At 48.0% G+C, this 20,755-nt stretch overlaps 1 protein-coding gene across 2 annotated transcripts; it reads left to right on the forward strand.

Moving 5' to 3' along the window:
- Positions 1–687: 687 nt before the first annotated feature.
- LOC142566745 (uncharacterized) lies at positions 688–15,990 on the forward strand. Of its 2 annotated transcripts, none has more exons than XM_075677633.1 (3): positions 688–850; positions 2,839–4,729; positions 6,250–6,637. In XM_075677633.1, the coding sequence occupies exons 2-3, from the start codon at positions 2,889–2,891 to the stop codon at positions 6,473–6,475; spliced, it is 2,067 nt and encodes a 688-aa protein (XP_075533748.1). In that variant the 5' UTR covers positions 688–850; positions 2,839–2,888; the 3' UTR covers positions 6,476–6,637. The 2 variants fall into 2 exon arrangements, with proteins under 2 accessions (XP_075533748.1, XP_075533740.1); XM_075677625.1 differs by lacking the exon at positions 6,250–6,637 and adding an exon at positions 15,598–15,990 and having other exon boundaries at positions 693–850.
- Positions 15,991–20,755: the final 4,765 nt, after the last annotated feature.

Consider the following 20,755-nt stretch of genomic DNA (forward strand, 5'->3'; position numbering starts at 1 on the left):
CATGTCCCGTGTTTCTTCTTGTTTCCATCAGTCATTCTGAGTTGCGCTAATTCAAGAAAATTACATTTCGAGCGGCCTGAAACCGCGTTTATAATACCAATATCTGCTTAAATAATTTCTCCACCTCCTCTTCATTCAGATTAATTATAACTGAGAAGAGCACAGGGCACAACCGCTCGACGCTTTGGCATTTTGCTCTTCCTTTGGAGTCTTGTGTCACACGGGCACATTTGGAAGGCCTTCCAGTCGACGGCCTTCGAAACGCCACAACTCTATCGACTGAAAGGAGTTGTCGCGATGCTACACGGCACTTTCGAAAGGCCGTTGAGTAGTTCAGGCGTTTCTCGCAAAATTGTGTGGCGCTGCGGATTTTTATTTTCGTTTTCATGTCACGAAAAGCAAAAGAACATTAAAACCACTTAAAAGCGCTATGGCGGCGGTATGACGGCAGCCGGCAGCACAAGGAGTAGAGGGAGAGTGTTATAGACAACATGGAGGAAGGAATGAACACAAGCACGTCGCTGCTGTCGAGAGTACGTGCAGTTCACACGTATCAAGTGGCAAAAATACTTTATTTAATAATTAATAACACTCATATATAGTATTTTTAGAGCATTTTGGTTTGATTTGTTCTTTCTAATCATGAGTACGAGCACACTGTGAACGAGAGGGCATGTTCGTGCTGTTTCCGCTTCCGTTGCTTGGTTGTGAAACAAAGACGACGACGACGACGAGAACAGAACGCGCCCTCTCTCTCGTGCGTTAGGCAGTTTCGAGCAAAGATCCTCGAGTAGAGGCAGCTGAAGAAGAAGAAGACGCCAAGTTGACGGCAACGGATGCATTGCGCTTGGTAAGTGAACCTTCCTTACTGCATGAAGCTTGTCATATAGGGCTCACACTTTCACTATGTGCATATAGCGTATTGCGTGGGGGTGCGCCATTCAGTCGCCGTGACTTTCGTGATTAGCCATCGTGTGAAAAGACGGTGAAATTTTGCTAGAAATTCTCCCCCGTGGACTACATAGGCTTAACGACCTAAAGCTATTCACAAGCTATCAGACCCAATGTATACGTTGAAGAGACTCAAATTTCTTAGATCGCTGTAGATGCATAAAATTGAGCAGCCTCAAAAACGCATCATTCCAACTGTGTGCGTGCGTGTGACGTGCATGTAATGTCAGAGTCTGACGTACCAGATACTCATGTGCTGTGCGGGCAACTTTTAATTGCTTTTAGCTTCGCTTTACTACAAAGTAAAGAAGATGTGATCCTCGTCAATTTATAGCGGCGAGATTATTTTTAAGAGGAAGCTGTAGCTTGAAGCGTTCACATGCATGCATAGATGCATGTGAAAGGAGAAATACTTTTTCTAGACAACCACAGCACCGATTTTGATAAGATTTGTTGGGGTTAAAAGCGGAAAGTTAAAACCCAGCGGCTGCAGAAGTGAATCTTCAATTTATGCTGTATGGTTTTAGAAAAAAATATAATGAAAGTTGAAGAAATAAAGAAGCTTAAGTAATTATTTTACAACTCAGTCTCGGCAATGACATCATAATTTTGTAAACTACAGCTAACAATACATATAAAGTGGAAAAAACGGATGTATTACACACCGAGCTGAAATGTATACGACCAATTTGCGAGTAGGACTTTTGCATAGCCCTCGTAAACCTTGCAGTAGTTGCACCATGAGCTGCAAATTCACAAAACGAATTTGTACGCTTTGGATGGTCTAACAGATGCAATTTACGGAATTGCGACATTCGTTTTTGGTGCAGAGTTACGGAATTGCAAAGTTAGTCGCGTGTCTTTCTTTCTTCTTCTTTTTTTTTTTTTTTTTTTTCCAACCACGGCCGCGCTCGACCTCTAGCTCGAACGCCCCCGTGTCTCACTGTAGCCTTTTCTGTGCACCGCGGGCGTCGACCCATAGGTCCAGCTCGAGCCGGTTCCGGGTCGCAGTCTGAATCTGTAGGAACGCCGCAGTATAGATGCACCGTGCTCACGCAGTCGGAGCATGATTGGCGACATTTAGGAATCCGCGTTGCTCACGCTGCTGCCAGCGTGGCCTGGCATTGCTTGCACCGCGTGGCAGTTGCGCCGCGGTCGACGCACGGCGGAGGGACGCGGGCCTCGTTTCGACCACGCGCGCCCGAGGAAATCGCGCTTGTCGCTCCTATTTAGGCAGCATTTAGGACTGGCGCCTGCGCCACGTGAGCCGTCTCGCAGAGCTAGATATCAAGCGGCGCCACTGTAGTTGTACAAAGTATTACGAAACGTTTTGATTGAGAACATCTGCCTTGCGTGCGCTCACGATGACGATAAAAAAAAAAAGAAGATTATTTTAGCGATTAGTGTTCGGCTACAAAATCGGAGCTGAATTTTCCGTCAAATGAATTTCGTGCCGAAACCTTAGCGCTGGTAAGCCAGTGTGATGTCGAGGACTTCAGCGTATCGCCTCCTTTGGCGCAGGACAAGTTCTTAAACCTTGCTGGGTTGTCATATGCTTTCCTAGCGTACGGTTTCGTCCTGCATTGCCTTCTTTATTCTCTAACGGAAATACTTAACTAGACCTGGGATAAGACAATGCCAAAATCAGTGACGCCATGCGAACTGCAGATCGGCGGCACCATCCATCTTTTGGTTCTGCGTCTCTTTTTCTCCCTCTCTTACCAAGCCTCGTCTTAAGGTGAGAGTGGTCATTTTGGTATTGGAGAGGCGTACTCAATTAGCGACCTAGCCCGAATTAGTATTTCTGCTTAGCGTATCTTTAAGAACCTTGTTGTCCCATTTCCGAAAGAAACGAATAGTATTGTATCGCTTCTGTGCCTGATGCAGGTCGCAACACAAACGCCCAGTAAACTCAGGACACATCAGCGCAGCAGAATATGGAAGAACCGGCTGCTGCGTTCAACCTCACCCTGGCTGAACGAGGAGGTTTGACAGAAGATTCCCGCGCGAGCGCACGTTTGGACAACCTGCTACGATGTACGGCCACGCCTAAGAGCACTTGTCAACTTCAGGATCACCTTAAGAAGGTCAATGACTTGCTATTTTACGCTAAGTTGGAACTGCGGGAACTGCCGGCACTGTGCGGGCAGCTAGGGCTAGTGAGCCTGGAGGAGAAGTACCTGTATATGCCCTGGGGGCAGGAAAGTATATTCCATCAAGCAATAGCGCTTGCTTACCAGATTCTGAAGACGCACCCGTGCGTACTGCACGTCCACATTGGCCGTGATGTATTCTCGTCGAATGGACTGCTAATTTGCGACGCCCTCAAATTCAACCGTTCCACCAGGGCACTGAATATCGATTTCAGAAGGTCTGTCGCTAACCATAATCTCGGCGACGTCTTCTGTTCTTTGAAACAACTGGAGGAATTAGAATGTCTGGCGCCGGGGTTAAGCGACGAACTGTCATCTGCTCTCTCGACTGTTGTTCGCGTCAGCACATCGCTGATGTCTCTCAAGGTTGCAGAGCTGTGTATGACAGGCAGCACGGCAAGGGCATTCGTCGCAGGTCTTAAAGAAAATACAACGCTGAAAGAGCTGTCAATGCACGGTTCTGTTATACGCGAAGCTGGACCGGAAGAGTTCGCGCAGTACCTGAGAGAGAACACCTCGCTGACAAAACTGAGCGTAACGTCAGACGGTGCCGATAGTCGAAACTCCTCTAACTGGATAGCTGAAGGCCTCCTCTACAACAAGGCGATCAAGACCGTCAACCTGAATAACGTTCAGTTTGACCAAGAGAACGCCAGACTGACAGCGAGGACTTTCGCGGAAAATCGAGTTATTCGAAGCTTCAACTTAGTTTTGTGTTCGCCACCTTTGTTTGAGCCGAGCATAGACTACAGCTCCTGGTATGCCCCATTATGCAACAGCGAGACGTTGGAAGAACTCAGCCTTCCTATGTTCATATGGAACACGGCGCAGTGGGTGGAATTCTTCTGGGTCGCTTCGAAAAAAGACACTCTAAAAAAATTGAGCATTTCCGACCTTCCCACAGCTAATCGTGACATGCACGTGCTGTGCAAAGTACTCAAAGAAAGCGGTGCCGAAGAGAAAGTCTCGTTCGGAACCTACTTCGTCGACAGCAACTTAGATTTGATTTACTGTAAGGCATTCTCGGACGTGGATCTATCCTGCAGCCGCAATATTGTAGGAGAGCTCTCATGTGCCTTGCAGGAATTTATGCACATAACATCCGTGCAAATGTATATCAGGCTGGGTGATGTGGCACTCGTTTGGGCAGTCGCCGCGTGCGTAGAAGCTGCGACGTTCCTCCGGAAACTGAGGCTGATTATGTGGTCGCACTATGACGACCCGATCGAAGATATAAACGCATCTTGGACAAAGATAGTCGAGTCGCTTTCCAGGAACACGAGCATCAAGGAGCTGGACGTGTACGTTCTTACCACCTCCAGTAACAGCGGTAACGGCCACGTGCCAGACCAACACCGAGTCGAGCGTCTCGCTCAAGTTATCAAGTCCAGCCGGACCATACGCAGAGTCTCGCTAGGCGCTGGCGAACCAGGCATGGTCACCGCCTTGCTTCGGCGTTTATCTGAGGAGATCGCGGACAACTACAACCTTGTCCAGGTCGACTTGTATGAATTATTGGACACAGAAGCGGCGCGGAACTACTACAACGTTTGCGGCACGGTGCGTCGAAACTGCGGCCTGGTGACACGCGCGGCGCAGTTCGCCAGAGGACGTACACTGGACAGGTGAGTGTATACTACGTATTCCTCCAGAGTGTCGTTCAGTCATGCGCGTAACGTTGTTACGCACGCAGTTTAGTCAAAATTTTACTATGCCATTACATGCCTTTCTAGACTGGCACCACGCATGCTGGACAAACCTCGCCAGAATGGTCCCATGTAGGCGTGTCGTGGGCCATTGTCTTGTATGCTGACATTCGCCTTTCCTGATCAAGCAACAAGGGTGCTATAACGTAAAGCTATTCCAAAGTTTTCCAATTCTGCAATCAGCCTTCCGCCATTAGTCTAAAAACTTTTTTGAACCACCCCCACTTCGCCTGTCACGCGACGTCACGAAAACCGCGATAGCTCCCCATATGATATGACGTGAACACACTGATTATGCATGACTGGAAAGAACGAAAGAAAAAGTTGTTTATGATTCGACGAATTTTTGCTATCAGCGCTCGGCTATTGGTCAAAAGTTTTCGGGCGACACCCACTTGACCTGCCTGTCACGCGACGTCACAAAACCGCGAGAACTCACCACGTAAAAGTGACGTGTACGCGTTGAAGATGCATTAATATGCCGAAGAAAACTGAGTTTTCTTCTGAATAGCCGCAGGCTGCCCCGTTCCGAAAGGAATAAAAGATGGCTGCCGCCGATGGCTCAGGCACTGGCTACTCGCACCTGCCGGAGAGCATGGGTTTATTTGCATACAATAAAGCTTTTTGCTTAGCCGTGTAACGTTTTCGAGCACTTTCAGCATGTTTACAACCTCGTTCTGCCAACTATTCTTTGCTGAGGATCCGTTTTAGTGGCATTGTTAACCTTCCGCTGCATGCCGTCGCGATTTCCTACCAGCCACCGCAAGTAAGGTAAAGTGGACCAATCACCGACGCCGGCACCACCCTCTTCATCCGGTTATCGATTTTCAGTGCACTTGTTCGACCCCATCCAATCCCTGTCCACTTGAGCGTGCTCCTCGCCTCTTGTCAGCGAATTAGATAAGACAATTAAGCAACTCAGTGTAGGCAATGTTATTCTTTTTAAAACAAAAAAAGTGACCTCATATAAACGAGGACATCTCTCCGTCAAGACAGTCCTGCGGGTCACCGCCCGATGTCGGCGGTTACGCAAATTTGACGTCAGGAGATTGGAATAAAAACATATTGGAATAGTTTTGCGTTATAGGGCCCAAGGATAGCTACAGACACGCACGTTAGTACAGTGAGATGCGTGAATTTGGAGACAAGAGCTGTTATTCAAGAAGTGAAAATGTCTTTTTTCTAGTCCCCGGTCTTGTTTCTGTGCGTGACACTTTGCTCATGAAACCACTAGGCTGTGCATTATTCCATCAACCGCCGTTGTCGGTTCGACTTGTGTACACACCATGTGTATACTGGAGTGCAGCCCCCATGGCAGGAGTAATAGGCTTCGAAATGCATTTGCCTCGTCTACCGTAAGCCACTGACTTGAGACAACTTGCTTTGAGCATGAATCTCTAAATGGAACGGTCGCTGATACTGTTCCCTTCCCTGTGCAGCTGGCTGCTACCGCCACCTTTTACCACCAATGCCACTCTACGCCGGGCTAACCTCAATAATCGCCAAGGTTCAACACAAGAGCACGACGTATCGCCACATGAAGTTGCTTACTGCAGCTGCATGCTGTATTCGTTTCACAGAAGGCAGCGCGACGATAGCGGTAACGTGACATTAAGGCACCGTGTGCTACTTAGGAAACGGTGCCAACCCAGAGATCTCGAATAGACGGTGCAGACTGGAAGTTAACTGGAATATCATATCGTAGCATACTACAATATGATATTATAATAATATTTAGAGAACGGGAGAAGCGTGCGCCAGCGGGCGTACACTTCTCCCGCTCTCTTATAGTCGAGGCCTCCTGCTAGCTTTACGCGATGTTTAGTGACGAAGGAATTGTCGTAATAAAGAGACGAGATCTCACCAATACGCGACTATTTGTTGTTACTCTTTTAACAAAACAGTTGCACGCTAGATTTCATCTCATGTACTCCAGGAATTCACCAACTGGCAACTAACTAGAACTTATATACTCGGAGCTTCAAGTGCAGCTTGGATGGACGCGGTCTAAGGTTCTGCCAGCGCTCGCGTTAATTCTTTACGAAGCTGGATTACATGATTGCCGATGCTCATTGCAGGTTGACTTGCTTATACAGCGTCTCCAGTAACCACTACGTCCGTAATTGTCCGTGTGGCGTTTAATTTTTTTTTATTGCGATAGCAATTGGACACTCCAGGCGGATTTCTGCCGTCGCCGTCCCCGTGATGTTCCGTAAAAAGTCCAAAGCCGATAACACCGTCGCCCCGCGCCCTACGCCGTATGTGCGAATGAAAGCGTGCGAGCAGAGCCGACAATCGGAGACTCAATCTCGCCCGCGCGAAAGGAGGAAAGCGGGCAAGAAGCATGCAGTCTTCCGTCGCGCGCGAGGCACCGGGGGGCACGGTGCCTTTTCACGGTAATTTTACCCCGGCTGCAACTGCGTATGTGGCGGCTGCGCGCGATCGCGCTTACGTATCTTGAGAGCGATCAGAGTATTGAGAGCGATCAGAGAACTGCACGCAAAGCACATTGTGCTTTGCGTGCTGTTGTGCTGCCCCTATTGTTTTTTCCAGCCCGTTGAGATGAATAATGCCAATGTAAGAAGGCCCAAAATACTCTATTGGGCAGCCACCTACGAGCATGACAGGCCTTGTGATGAAATAACAGTCGTCGGGGCACGCTTGAAAGGCACATTTAGCATCTGCACTTCAAAGCGCAGCCATGTCGTACCCATTGTAGGTGAAACAGCAGCAATCAACGCGAAAATGACAGCCACTGTTGGCAGCTTGCATGCAAAAACACATTCATGTGGTCGCATTGCTTATTTTGGTTACCTGGCCCAGGCAAGTAATGCGAATAAGAGAACAATTATCAAACATCATTAGGTTAGTGAGGCCAAAAATACTCATTCGGGTAACTATTAATAGCAGTAGTCGAGGGCACGCTTGAAAGCCACCATTAGCAGTCTGCACGTCAAAGCGCAGTCAAGCTGTTGCCACTGTTGGTGAAACGGCAGCAATCAACGCGAAAATGACAGCCACTGTTGGCAGCTTGCATGCAAAAACACATTCATGTGGTGGCATTGCTTATTTTGGTTACCTGGCCCAGGCAAGTAATGCGAATAAGAGAACAATTATCAAAGATCATTAGCTTAGTGAGGCCCAGAAAACTAATTTGGGTAGCTATTAATAGCAGTAGTCAAGGGCACGCTTGAAAGGCACCATTAGCACTCTGCACATCAAAGCGCAGTCAAGCTGTCGATACTGTTGGTGAAACGGCAGCAATCAACGCGGAAATGACAGCCACTGTTGGCAGCTTGCATGCAAACGCACATTCATGTGGTGGCATTGCTTATTTTGGTTACCTGGCCCAGGCAAGTAATGCGAATAAGAGAACGATTATCAAACATCATTAGCTTAGTGAGGCCCAGAAAACTAATTTGGGTAGCTATTAATAGCAGTAGTCAAGGGCACGCTTGAAAGGCACCATTAGCAGTCTGCACGTCAAAGCGCAGTCAAGCTGTCGCCACTGTTGGTGAAACGGCAGCAATCAATGCGAAAATGACAGCCACTGTTGGCAGCTTGCATGCAAACACACATTCATGTGGTGGCATTGCTTATTTTGGTTACCTGGCCCAGGCAAGTAATGCGAATAAGAGAACAATTATCAAACATCATTAGCTTAGTGAGGCCCAAAATACTCATTCGGGTAACTATTAATAGCAGTAGTCGAGGGCGCGCTTGAAAGCCACCATTAGCAGTCTGCACGTCAAAGCGCAGTCAAGCTGTCGCCACTGTTGGTGTAACGGCAGCAATCAACGCGAAAATGAGAGCCACTGTTGGCAGCTTGCATGCAAACGCACATTCATGTGGTGGCATTGCTTATTTTGGTTACCTGGCCCAGGCAAGTAATGCGAATAAGAGAACAATTATCAAACATCATTAGCTTAGTGAGGCCCAGAAAACTAATTTGGGTAGCTATTAATAGCAGTAGTCAAGGGCACGCTTGAAAGGCACCATTAGTAGTCTGCACGTCAAAGCGCAGTCAAGCTGTCGCCACTGTTGGTGAAACGGCAGCAATCAATGCGAAAATGACAGCCACTGTTGCCAGCTTGCATGCAAACACACATTCATGTGGTGGCATTGCTTATTTTGGTTACCTGGCCCAGGCAAGTAATGCGAATAAGAGAACAATTATCAAACATCATTAGCTTAGTGAGGCCCAAAATACTCATTCGGGTAACTATTAATAGCAGTAGTCGAGGGCGCGCTTGAAAGCCACCATTAGCAGTCTGCACGTCAAAGCGCAGTCAAGCTGTCGCCACTGTTGGTGTAACGGCAGCAATCAACGCGAAAATGACAGCCACTGTTGGCAGCTTGCATGCGAAAACACATTCATGTGGTCGCATTGCTTATCTTGGTTACCTGGCCCAGGCAAGTAATGTGAATAAGAGAACAATTATCAAACATCATTAGGTTAGTGAGGCCAAAAATACTCATTCGGGTAACTATTAATAGCAGTAGTCGAGGGCACGCTTGAAAGCCACCATTAGCAGTCTGCATGTCAAAGCGCAGTCAAGCTGTTGCCACTGTTGGTGAAACGGCAGCAATCAACGCGAAAATGACAGCCACTGTTGGCAGCTTGCATGCGAAAACACATTCAGGTTAGGCATTGCTTATTTTGGTTACCTGGCCCAGGCAAGTAATGCGAATAAGAGAACAATTATCAAACATCATTAGGTTAGTGAGGCCAAAAATACTCATTCGGGTAACTATTAATAGCAGTAGTCGAGGGCACGCTTGAAAGCCACCATTAGCAGTCTGCACGTCAAAGCGCAGTCAAGCTGTTGCCACTGTTGGTGAAACGGCAGCAATCAGCGCGAAAATGACAGCCACTGTTGGCAGCTTGCATGCAAAAACACATTCATGTGGTGGCATTGCTTATTTTGGTTACCTGGCCCAGGCAAGTAATGCGAATAAGAGAACAATTATCAAACATCATTAGGTTAGTGAGGCCAAAAATACTCATTCGGGTAACTATTAATAGCAGTAGTCGAGGGCACGCTTGAAAGCCACCATTAGCAGTCTGCACGTCAAAGCGCAGTCAAGCTGTCGCCACTGTTGGTGTAACGGCAGCAATCAACGCGAAAATGACAGCCACTGTTGGCAGCTTGCATGCGAAAACACATTCATGTGGTCGCATTGCTTATTTTGGTTACGTGGCCCAGGCAAGTAATGCGAATAAGAAAACAATTATCAAACATCATTAGCTTAGTGAGGCCCAGAAAACTAATTTGGGTAGCTATTAACAGCAGTAGTCAAGGGCACGCTTGAAAGGCACCATTAGCACTCTGCACATCAAAGCGCAGTCAAGCTGTCGATACTGTTGGTGAAACGGCAGCAATCAACGCGGAAATGACAGCCACTGTTGGCAGCTTGCATGCAAACGCACATTCATGTGGTGGCATTGCTTATTTTGGTTACCTGGCCCAGGCAAGTAATGCGAATAAGAGAACAATTATCAAACATCATTAGCTTAGTGAGGCCCAGAAAACTAATTTGGGTAGCTATTAATAGCAGTAGTCAAGGGCACGCTTGAAAGGCACCATTAGCAGTCTGCACGTCAAAGCGCAGTCAAGCTGTCGCCACTGTTGGTGAAACGGCAGCAATCAATGCGAAAATGACAGCCACTGTTGCCAGCTTGCATGCAAACACACATTCATGTGGTGGCATTGCTTATTTTGGTTACCTGGCCCAGGCAAGTAATGCGAATAAGAGAACAATTATCAAACATCATTAGCTTAGTGAGGCCCAAAATACTCATTCGGGTAACTATTAATAGCAGTAGTCGAGGTCGCGCTTGAAAGCCACCATTAGCAGTCTGCACGTCAAAGCGCAGTCAAGCTGTCGCCACTGTTGGTGTAACGGCAGCAATCAACGCGAAAATGACAGCCACTGTTGGCAGCTTGCATGCGAAAACACATTCATGTGGTCGCATTGCTTATTTTGGTTACCTGGCCCAGGCAAGTAATGCGAATAAGAGAACAATTATCAAACATCATTAGGTTAGTGAGGCCAAAAATACTCATTCGGGTAACTATTAATAGCTGTAGTCGAGGGCACGCTTGAAAGCCACCATTAGCAGTCTGCATGTCAAAGCGCAGTCAAGCTGTTGCCACTGTTGGTGAAACGGCAGCAATCAACGCGAAAATGACAGCCACTGTTGGCAGCTTGCATGCGAAAACACATTCATGTGGTCGCATTGCTTATTTTGGTTACCTGGCCCAGGCAAGTAATGCGAATAAGAGAACAATTATCAAACATCATTAGGTTAGTGAGGCCAAAAATACTCATTCGGGTAACTATAATAGCAGTAGTCGAGGGCACGCTTGAAAGCCACCATTAGCAGTCTGCACGTCAAAGCGCAGTCAAGCTGTTGCCACTGTTGGTGAAACGGCAGCAGTCAACGCGAAAATGACAGCCACTGTTGGCAGCTTGCATGCAAAAACACATTCATGTGGTGGCATTGCTTATTTTGGTTACCTGGCCCAGGCAAGTAATGCGAATAAGAGAACAATTATCAAACATCATTAGCTTAGTGAGGCCCAAAATACTCATTCGGGTAACTATTAATAGCAGTAGTCGAGGGCACGCTTGAAAGCCACCATTAGCAGTCTGCATGTCAAAGCGCAGTCAAGCTGTCGCCACTGTTGGTGTAACGGCAGCAATCAACGCGAAAATGACAGCCACTGTTGGCAGCTTGCATGCGAAAACACATTCATGTGGTCGCATTGCTTATTTTGGTTACCTGGCCCAGGCAAGTAATGCGAATAAGAGAACAATTATCAAACATCATTAGGTTAGTGAGGCCAAAAATACTCATTCGGGTAACTATTAATAGCAGTTGTTGAGGGCACGCTTGAAAGCCACCATTAGCAGTCTGCACGTCAAAGCGCAGTCAAGCTGTTGCCACTGTTGGTGAAACGGCAGCAATCAACGCGAAAATGACAGCCACTGTTGGCAGCTTGCATGCAAAAACACATTCATGTGGTGGCATTGCTTATTTTGGTTACCTGGCCCAGGCAAGTAATGCGAATAAGAGAACAATTATCAAACATCATTAGCTTAGTGAGGCCCAAAATACTCATTCGGGTAACTATTAATAGCAGTAGTCGAGGGCACGCTTGAAAGCCACCATTAGCAGTCTGCACGTCAAAGCGCAGTCAAGCTGTCGCCACTGTTGGTGTAACGGCAGCAATCAACGCGAAAATGACAGCCACTGTTGGCAGCTTGCATGGGAAAACACATTCATGTGGTCGCATTGCTTATTTTGGTTACCTGGCCCAGGCAAGTAATGCGAATAAGAGAACAATTATCAAACAGCATTAGGTTAGTGAGGCCAAAAATACTCATTCGGGTAACTATTAATAGCAGTAGTCGAGGGCACGCTTGAAAGCCACCATTAGCAGTCTGCATGTCAAAGCGTAGTCAAGCTGTTGCCACTGTTGGTGAAACGGCAGCAATCAACGCGAAAATGACAGCCACTGTTGGCAGCTTGCATGCAAAAACACATTCATGTGGTGGCATTGCTTATTTTGGTTACCTGGCCCAGGCAAGTAATGCGAATAAGAGAACAATTATCAAACATCATTAGCTTAGTGAGGCCCATAAAACTAATTTGGATAGCTATTAATAGCAGTAGTCAAGGGCACGCTTTAAAGGCACCATTAGCAGTCTGCACGTCAAAGCGCAGTCAAGCTGTCGCCACTGTTGGTGAAACGGCAGCAATCAACGCGAAAATGACAGCCACTGTTGGCAGCTTGCATGCAAACACACATTCATGTGGTGGCATTGCTTATTTTGGTTACCTGGCCCAGGCAAGTAATGCGAATAAGAGAACAATTATCAAACATCATTAGCTTAGTTAGGCCCAAAATACTCATTCGGGTAACTAGTAATAGCAGTAGTCAAGGGCACGCTTGAAAGGCACCATTAGCAGTCTGCACGTCAAAGCGCAGTCATGCAGCAGGCATTGTTGTATTTGTTTATCTCACTGGGCAAGTAATACCAATGTAAGCACAATTATTCACCCTGAATAGCTCTGTTAGCATTGTTTGTACTAAAAAATGCTGAGTGAAGTTGAATGTGTTTTATTGAGGCAATTATTTAATTCACAAGCCATCGGCATAGTGATGGACAGCCAGGTTCAGACAATGACATTTGTGAAGTAATAAATGGTGAAAGTTGCAAAAGCTCTCAGTGCACTGCTTTGCTCGGCTCCATTCACTGAAAAATGTCTTTGCAACAATGAAAGCGTCAGACAGGAAATGACTCCCCACTGCACAATGTTATTTGTTTTGAAAATTTTTACCATCATATGTGATGGACAGCGAAACCGTCTATTTACTAAGCCTGAATGCATGAAAAATGCAACAGCATAGAAAGGTGTTGCTTCACAATATGCAGCCTTTCATGTGCACTTCTGGCGAGCTGCCACATGTACTGATGCATAAACATGAACAGAGGTAAGAGGCAAAGTTGCTGTGCAACCCACATGACGCTTTTAAGAAAATGCTTTCTGTTTTCTGTAAGAGAACCTTTCTGTTTTCATAGGCGATCAAAATTTGTTTGGAGCAAGTTGGTTCATCATATTGCAGCAACAACACAAGAAGCAAGGACAGAAAGCACAGCGAGTAGGCAGATTGAGAAGACGAGGTAGACCAGTGAGAAAGGTTTTAATGAGATGGAAGAGGCCAGCCCTGCAGTGTGCAGGAGTTAGTGCTTTGAATGAGATTCGTTAATGAAAATGTGTAAAGACTTTGCTGAAAGAAAACTAGCAAAAACAACTGCTAATATAAAATAAAAGGACAGAAATTAGAGTAAGCGCAAACATGAATGGAAGCAGGCACGCAAACGCGAAAACTAATAAAAACTCAAATATAAAGAAATGTGGGAAATAAAAAAAAAATGAAAAACGCAAGAAAACATACACACATTTACAAACAGACCTGGGTAGAGGTATTATAGGAGCGGGTCCACATGCTGCTGTGCCTACCTTCTCGTATGTTTTTTTTTTTTTTACCGTTTTCTTAACACTGTCTTGGGAATCTTTAATTGCAACATATCACGAGAATCAAAAAGCAGCGCGAAGCTATGTAGTGGGAAACCATATCGAGCGCTGGCAACACAACTTATGCGTGACTGTGCCACAGCACGCATTATATAATGCAGCTTGCGCGCGCGATGAGCACTGGTGGAAAGCAATCAATCGACGGTGCTACACAACGCACGAGCACCGCCGTTAGACGCTCGGCCATCTCACTGCTGAAAACGATCGTTCACGCTAAGTTGACGGCGACAAATTTTTGCGTTGGAGGCTTCTTTTGCAAATATTTTCTCTTGAGACGCTCGTAGGTTTGTTTCATGCGCGCACGCTTTTCTCATTTCTCCTGAGAATGGTTTTGCTCCATCACTTCACCCCGTCCGACGAGAAACGCAGCAACACAGTACACGAACACACCCGCCGCTGACAGTAGGCACCAGACTTTGGCAAACTTTTCTCATCGTAACTTCACTCGGGAACGAAATAAAACAGACATGGAACAAACAGGCAGGATGTGTGTTTGCAGCGGTCGCCGTGGGATCCTGTTTTTAGGCAAAGCGTAGTGCAGCGTCAGCGATGCTCGCTGCAGTGTTTCTTCGCCGGATCACGGCTTAGAATAAACGCACGCCGCACAAATGCCTCCATCGTAAGCTCGCAGTAATATTTCCGGCATGATAGACAATCACAAACAGTTTGGGAATTCACTGTGACGAGGCGTTGACGCGCACAGTTGACGCGACTTCGCCCAGTTCGAAGCGCGGGCGGCCACCTTCTCCGACGGCGGGGTCACCGGCCGTCCGGCGCATGACGTCGATCCAGAGTGTGCGCCCATTGGTGGATGTTCGTGTGCATCCGCCTCGGAGGAGTAAACGCCCCCTTTTTTCTAAAGTTGTATTGCATAGTTGTATCCGACTAGTAGCTTTGTGCGTGCTCTGTGTTCTCGGTGCTCAGTTTGGATTGAAAGGAGACACCACGAAGGTCCCTTCGCTCGCTGTTGTTGCGTTTTGACAGCGAGTGTCCGCGGACATCCAGTGTGATCTGTTCGCGCCCTGACACCATGCTTGTTAATTTAGTTAGCAAGTGAATGTTTATACGTTGATAGTACGGCCGATAAAAGCACTTTTTTTCTTACTTCGTGTGACTCCCATTTAATTTGCCATCGCAATCGATGCTTCGCCTTTCGGGCAAAACAGACTTTTTTTCCCTAAGTCTTTGCGCCCTGTATGCCATGAGAGGGGTTATATAGAACTGATGTGGGCTTTGACCTTGCATTTTGTCGGAAGCGTCCTTGTTCATCAATACTGAGAGTTTGGTTAGTTGGTGTGGTTCCACGATAGGAAAAACGCCAAAAGACGCTGACAGAAACTAGAACACGACGACACAAGCGCTGATTCCGAACTAAAGATTTTATTCCGGAAAGAACGGATATTTCTTAAGCTAACTGACCTAAGCTAACCTAGAGTATCTAAAGATTGTTTCCGCAATAACGCCTTTAGTTGGGAGCCGGTGCATGTGTCGTCGTCTTCTAGTCAATTTACTGTTTTTGTGCTGTTTTTCACGCCATGGTTCTTGATTCGGCTTAGTTCCCGTATTGCTGACTGCATCTGAAAAGGCATGTGACTCCACCGCTGGTGCAGTGGTGTTGTAGATATTGCAGCGCTGAACTCATCGGACGTGTTAATAAATAATATCTTCACTTCTGCAGGCACTGCGCCCAAGCTTTAGAACGGGTCTGGCGCCATGGCGGACTGCTCGAAGAGCTCGCCGAGCAGCTGTCCCTCAGCGTGGACGACACCTCTGCCATTGTAAGACGTGGGCTGAGGGACATGGAAGGCTTGCACGACTTCATGCGGCTCGCCCGCGTCGTCCGGGACTGCGTCGAGTGCAACCCCTGCCAGGACAGTGGCCCTCAACTGGACAGCCTCAACGAGGACTGCTGGAGGCTGATTCGTCGCTACCTCAGGATGGACGACGTCAGGCAGTACGCCGAGTCCGCGATGCTCATTCAGTTATCACAGGGTCTTTGAGGCCAACTTGACAGGCCAGTGAATACATTGTTTTACCGGAATAAAAATAAAGACGAGGAACGACAGCTCGAGCGCTGAACTTCAACTGATTTTATTCTTACAGCAGAGCAGGGAGACTCAACTAATTGGCATGCGTACATCAGTGTTGTCTAAAGACAATACTGAGAGCGCTGCAACAGGAAAAGACAGGACACACGAGGAGAAATGTAAAGATATAGATAGTCGAGGCTGCCCACCTCGTGAAAATTAAATGTATCTATACGCTCCCACCTGTAGTGTACACATCATCATCATCATCATCGTTATTATTATTATTATTATTATTATTATTATTATTATTATTATTATTATTATTATTATTATTATTATTATCCGCAGCAGCAGCAGCCTATTTTTATGTCCACTGCAGGACGAAGGCCTCTGTAAGCGATCTCCAATTACCCGTCTTGCGCTAGCTGATTCGAACTTGCACCTGCAAATTTCCAAAGTTCATCACCCTACCTAATTTTCTGCCGTCCTTGACTGCGCTTTCCTTCCCTTATGGCACCAATTCTGTAACTCTAATGGACGACCTGTCGACTATTCCCGTTTGCTCACTAATCCACACCACTGTTTGGATCGGACTGCTGGTACGATCTGTTGGGAACTCGGCGCTGACGCCCGTGGTTGTACCTGGGTCGCAAGCCCCAAGGGTAGCGTTGGCCTGGCGGCCTGGGGTACAACTGGAAGCATCCGAAGGTCCCGGCAAAGCATGAGTCGACTGGTAACAACGAAACAACTTGTTTATTTTAACATCGCAAAGAGTTGGCGGTCAGGTTTGACCGTAGTAGAGAGACGGGAGAGCACTTCACTCAACAGAAGAAATCGGAGCCCTCCTTTTGGCGTCCGGGGGCAGCTGTTTTTATACTCTCGCAGTTGAGGGCAAGAAGGAACCCCTCAAAAGACGAGCACGTGAATGTACAATGGGCTAATGGTGACGCACACTGTCGTAGCGATGCCGTAGCACCATGTCGAGCACGATCTCGTAGCACCCTGTCGTGGCGCTGCCGGTCGGACACAATGACTGTAATGAGAGGATGGTCCCTGCTTTGGCATCGCCTGTTTCGGGCACAATGACTGGAACGAGATCCCTGCTTTGGCATCGCCTGTTTCGGGCACAATGACTGGAATGAGATCCCTGCTTTGGCATCGCCTGTTTCGGGCACAATGACTGGAATGCGAGGATGATCCCTAGGCGGTCGCATCGCCGCAGTCGCGCCTGGAAACACCTGGCGATGAGTGTTGCGGCGACGACGAACGGGCCAAAATGTCTGCCGCCCCGCCGCAGTCGCGCCGGCAAAACCACGTGTCGCAGGCGAAACGCAACAGACCGCCCCGCCGGGGGAAGGAGATCCCGATGGACAGGGGACTGCATCCGCTGTCCGGAGGGATGTCGCTCGATGATGCTCATAACCGAAGTCGGGCGTCCCTCGACGTTTCTTGAGCGCAGCGCACAGAGAAGGCCTCGTTCTCCTGTTCAGGTTCGCACGGGACACTGCAAAGTGACTTCGGGAGAGTTCACCTTTTTGTTCTCGTTCCCGGCAAGCGTTAGAACTACGCTGAAACTCAACCGCTCAGTCAGCAAGCACGGCACAACCCTCACTAAGCCCTGCCAGGCTCTTTCCCCTTTTTATACCACTGCCTAGTTCCTTACAGTAGTCTAGCATCACTCAGAACGCGTCCACAAATTGAAAAATTGCACTAGAAAGCATATCATCACTTTGAAACACTAAACAAAAGCAATATGTTAAAAAAAAAATCCTGCCTTAGGAAGAAAACATCAGTAACAAACAATTTTGAGGCTGATTCCTACGTTAGGGGCTTCGACTTAAGCCATCGGCGTTACCGTTGAGACTCCCCTTTTTGTAACGCACCTCAAAGGAATATTGTTGTAAAGCGAGGCTCCAGCGCAGGAGGCGGCCATTTTTGGGAGAGATGGTCTGCAGCCATTGGAGAGGGCAGTGATCCGTCTCAATGATAAACCTCGAGCCGGCTAGATAGCATGACAATTTCTGAACGGCCCACACGAGACACGCACACTCTTTCTCGGTGGCGCTATACGCCTGCTCACGACTGGTCAGCTTACGACTAGCATACAGGACGGGGTGTTCTACTTCTCCATTTTCCCGTTGGCACAGTACAACGCCCATGCCTCGCTCACTAGCATCGCACTGAACAATGAACCCTTTTGTATAGTCTGGCGATCGTAGCACAGGCTGGCTTGTTAGGGCACTCTTTAGGGCGCTAAAAGCTCTTTCCTTGGTCTCGTCCCAGACGACTGTTTGAGGCTCTGTCTTTCTTAGAGCATCCGTCAGGGGAGCCGCGATATCAGAGTACCTAGGGATGTACCTCTGATAGTAGCCGGCGACACCCAAGAACGACCGAATATCGGTCTTGGTGCGCGGTTGCGGAAAGTCTCGCACAGCGGCCACTTTTATTTCAGAGGGGCGGCGACGACCCTGACCAATCACGTGACCGAGGTAGACAACCTCGGCCTGTGCTATCTGGCACTTAGGAGCCTTGACTGTCAAGCCCGCTTCGCGCAGGCGGGTTAGCACTGCCCGCAAGTGTGCCATATGCTCAGACCAGGATGCGGAGAATATCGCTACGTCGTCTAGATACGGTAAAGCGAATTCTTGCTGTCCCCGCAACACTTTATCCATGAGACTTGAAAAACAGTATGGCGTGTTCTTCAAACCAAAACTCAACACTTTAGGACGGAATGTTCCCATTGGTGAAATGAACGCCGCATACCTACTAGCCTCTTCTGTAAGTGGAACCTGCCAATAACCCCTGAAAAGAAAAAGATCTAGGGTGGAAATAAACTGAGCGCTACTAACTTTCTCAAGGCGCTCCTCGATGTTAGGGATCGGATAAATTTGATCCTTAGTGATGGAATTAAGCCTGCGGTAGTCGACGCAAGGACGAGGTTCCTTGCCCGGTACCTCAACTAAAATCAAAGGGGAGGTATAATCACTCTCACCTGCCTCAATAACACCGAGCTGTAGCATTTTCTTTACCTCAGCCTCCATAATATCGCTCTGGCGGGGTGACACCCGATACGCCTTGGATCGTACTGGCTCTGTGGAGGTAAGTTCTATATCATGAGTAAGTACAGAAGTCCTACCAGGCCTCTCAGAGAACAGACCTTGAAACTCTTGTAATAGCTGGTGTAGTTCGGTTTTCTGCTCGGGCGACAGCGGTGCTTTACTGATAAGGTCACTAATGACTTGACCGGTGTCTTCCCTGTTCGTCACTGAGCCTAGTCCCGGAAGCTCGACTGGAAGCTCTTCAGGAACGTTTATCATCATGCACACCACTGCTTCCCGTTGTCTATAAGGTTTGAGCAGATTACAGTGGTAAACTTTCTGTGCTTTCCGCTTTCCTGGCAGACTTACCACGTAGTTAACGTCCGACAGTTTCTGAACAATTCGTGCTGGGCCCTCCCACTGCACGTCCAGTTTGTTGTTTAGCGATGTGCGCAATATCATGACCTCATCGCCAACCTCAAAACGACGGGCCCTGGCTGTCCGATCATAATAAACCTTGGCCCTCTGCTGGGCCTTTGTCATTGCTTCACCTGACAACTCCTGTGCCCTTCTTAAGCGTTCGAGGAGCTTAAGCACGTACTCCACCACGACTGGGTCGTCGCCCCTACCTTCCCATGATTCTCGAAGCATGCGAAGCGGAGATCGAAGCGAGCGACCGTACACCAGTTCAGCTGGCGAAAACCCCGTAGCTGCATGCGGCGCGGTTCTTAACGCAAACATCACCCCAGGCAGACACAGCTCCCAGTCAGTTTGATGTTCAAAACACAAGGCTCTCAACACGCGCTTCATGACGGAGTGGAGCTTCTCAACGGAATTCGACTGTGGGTGGTACACTGAGCTGTGTAGCAGCTTTACCCCACACCTTTCGAGAAAAGTTGTCGTCAAAGCGCTAGTAAACACTGTGCCCTGATCTGATTGAATTTCTGCAGGAAAACCAACTCGCGCAAATATGGACAGTAGTGCATTAACTATCTCAACTGAGCTGAGTTCTTTAAGCGGCACTGCTTCAGGGAACTTTGTCGCTGGGCAGATCACAGTCAAAATGTGTCTGTACCCCGTGGCTGTTACCGGCAGAGGTCCCACAGTATCAATAACGAGCCGTCTAAAAGGCTCCGTAATGATAGGTACCAATTTCAACGGCGCCCTTGATTTGTCCCCTGGTTTGCCCACCCGCTGACAAGTGTCACATGTCCTCACGAAATGGTCTGCGTCCCGAAAACACCCTGGCCAATAGTACTCTTGCAAGAGACGGTCCTTAGTTTTCTTAACTCCTAGGTGTCCGGACCACGAACCCCCGTGTGACAAGCGCAACAGATCCTGACGATAGCATTGAGGCACGACCAGCTGATCGAACTCCACTCCTCTTCGGTCTAGATACTTCCGGTACAGGACTCCACCTCTTTCCACAAAACGCGCAGTTTTCCTGGCGATACCTTCTTTGACATTGCAGCGCACGTTTTCCAGGCTGCCATCCTTTTTTTGCTCGGCTATCAAAGCCGACCGGCTGACTTTTAGCAACCTATCAAGTCCGTCTGACGTAGGCGCGATGAGCAAATCAGTAGATAGCTCTTCTAACTTTCCCGAATCGGGATTTTCCTCTCCAGTATCTGGCGCCTTCAACGCTACAGACTCAATTTTATTCAGTTCGGGCGTGCTCTGAATATCAGCTTGCTGCGCCTCTGACCCTTTTTCGTTGTTTGATAACGTCGGCCCCGCAACTACCGCCTTTGCAGCGAGCTCCCGAACC

The sequence above is a fragment of the Dermacentor variabilis genome, chromosome 1 (assembly GCF_050947875.1).
Source record: "Dermacentor variabilis isolate Ectoservices chromosome 1, ASM5094787v1, whole genome shotgun sequence".
Taxonomy (NCBI): Eukaryota; Metazoa; Arthropoda; class Arachnida; order Ixodida; family Ixodidae; genus Dermacentor; species Dermacentor variabilis.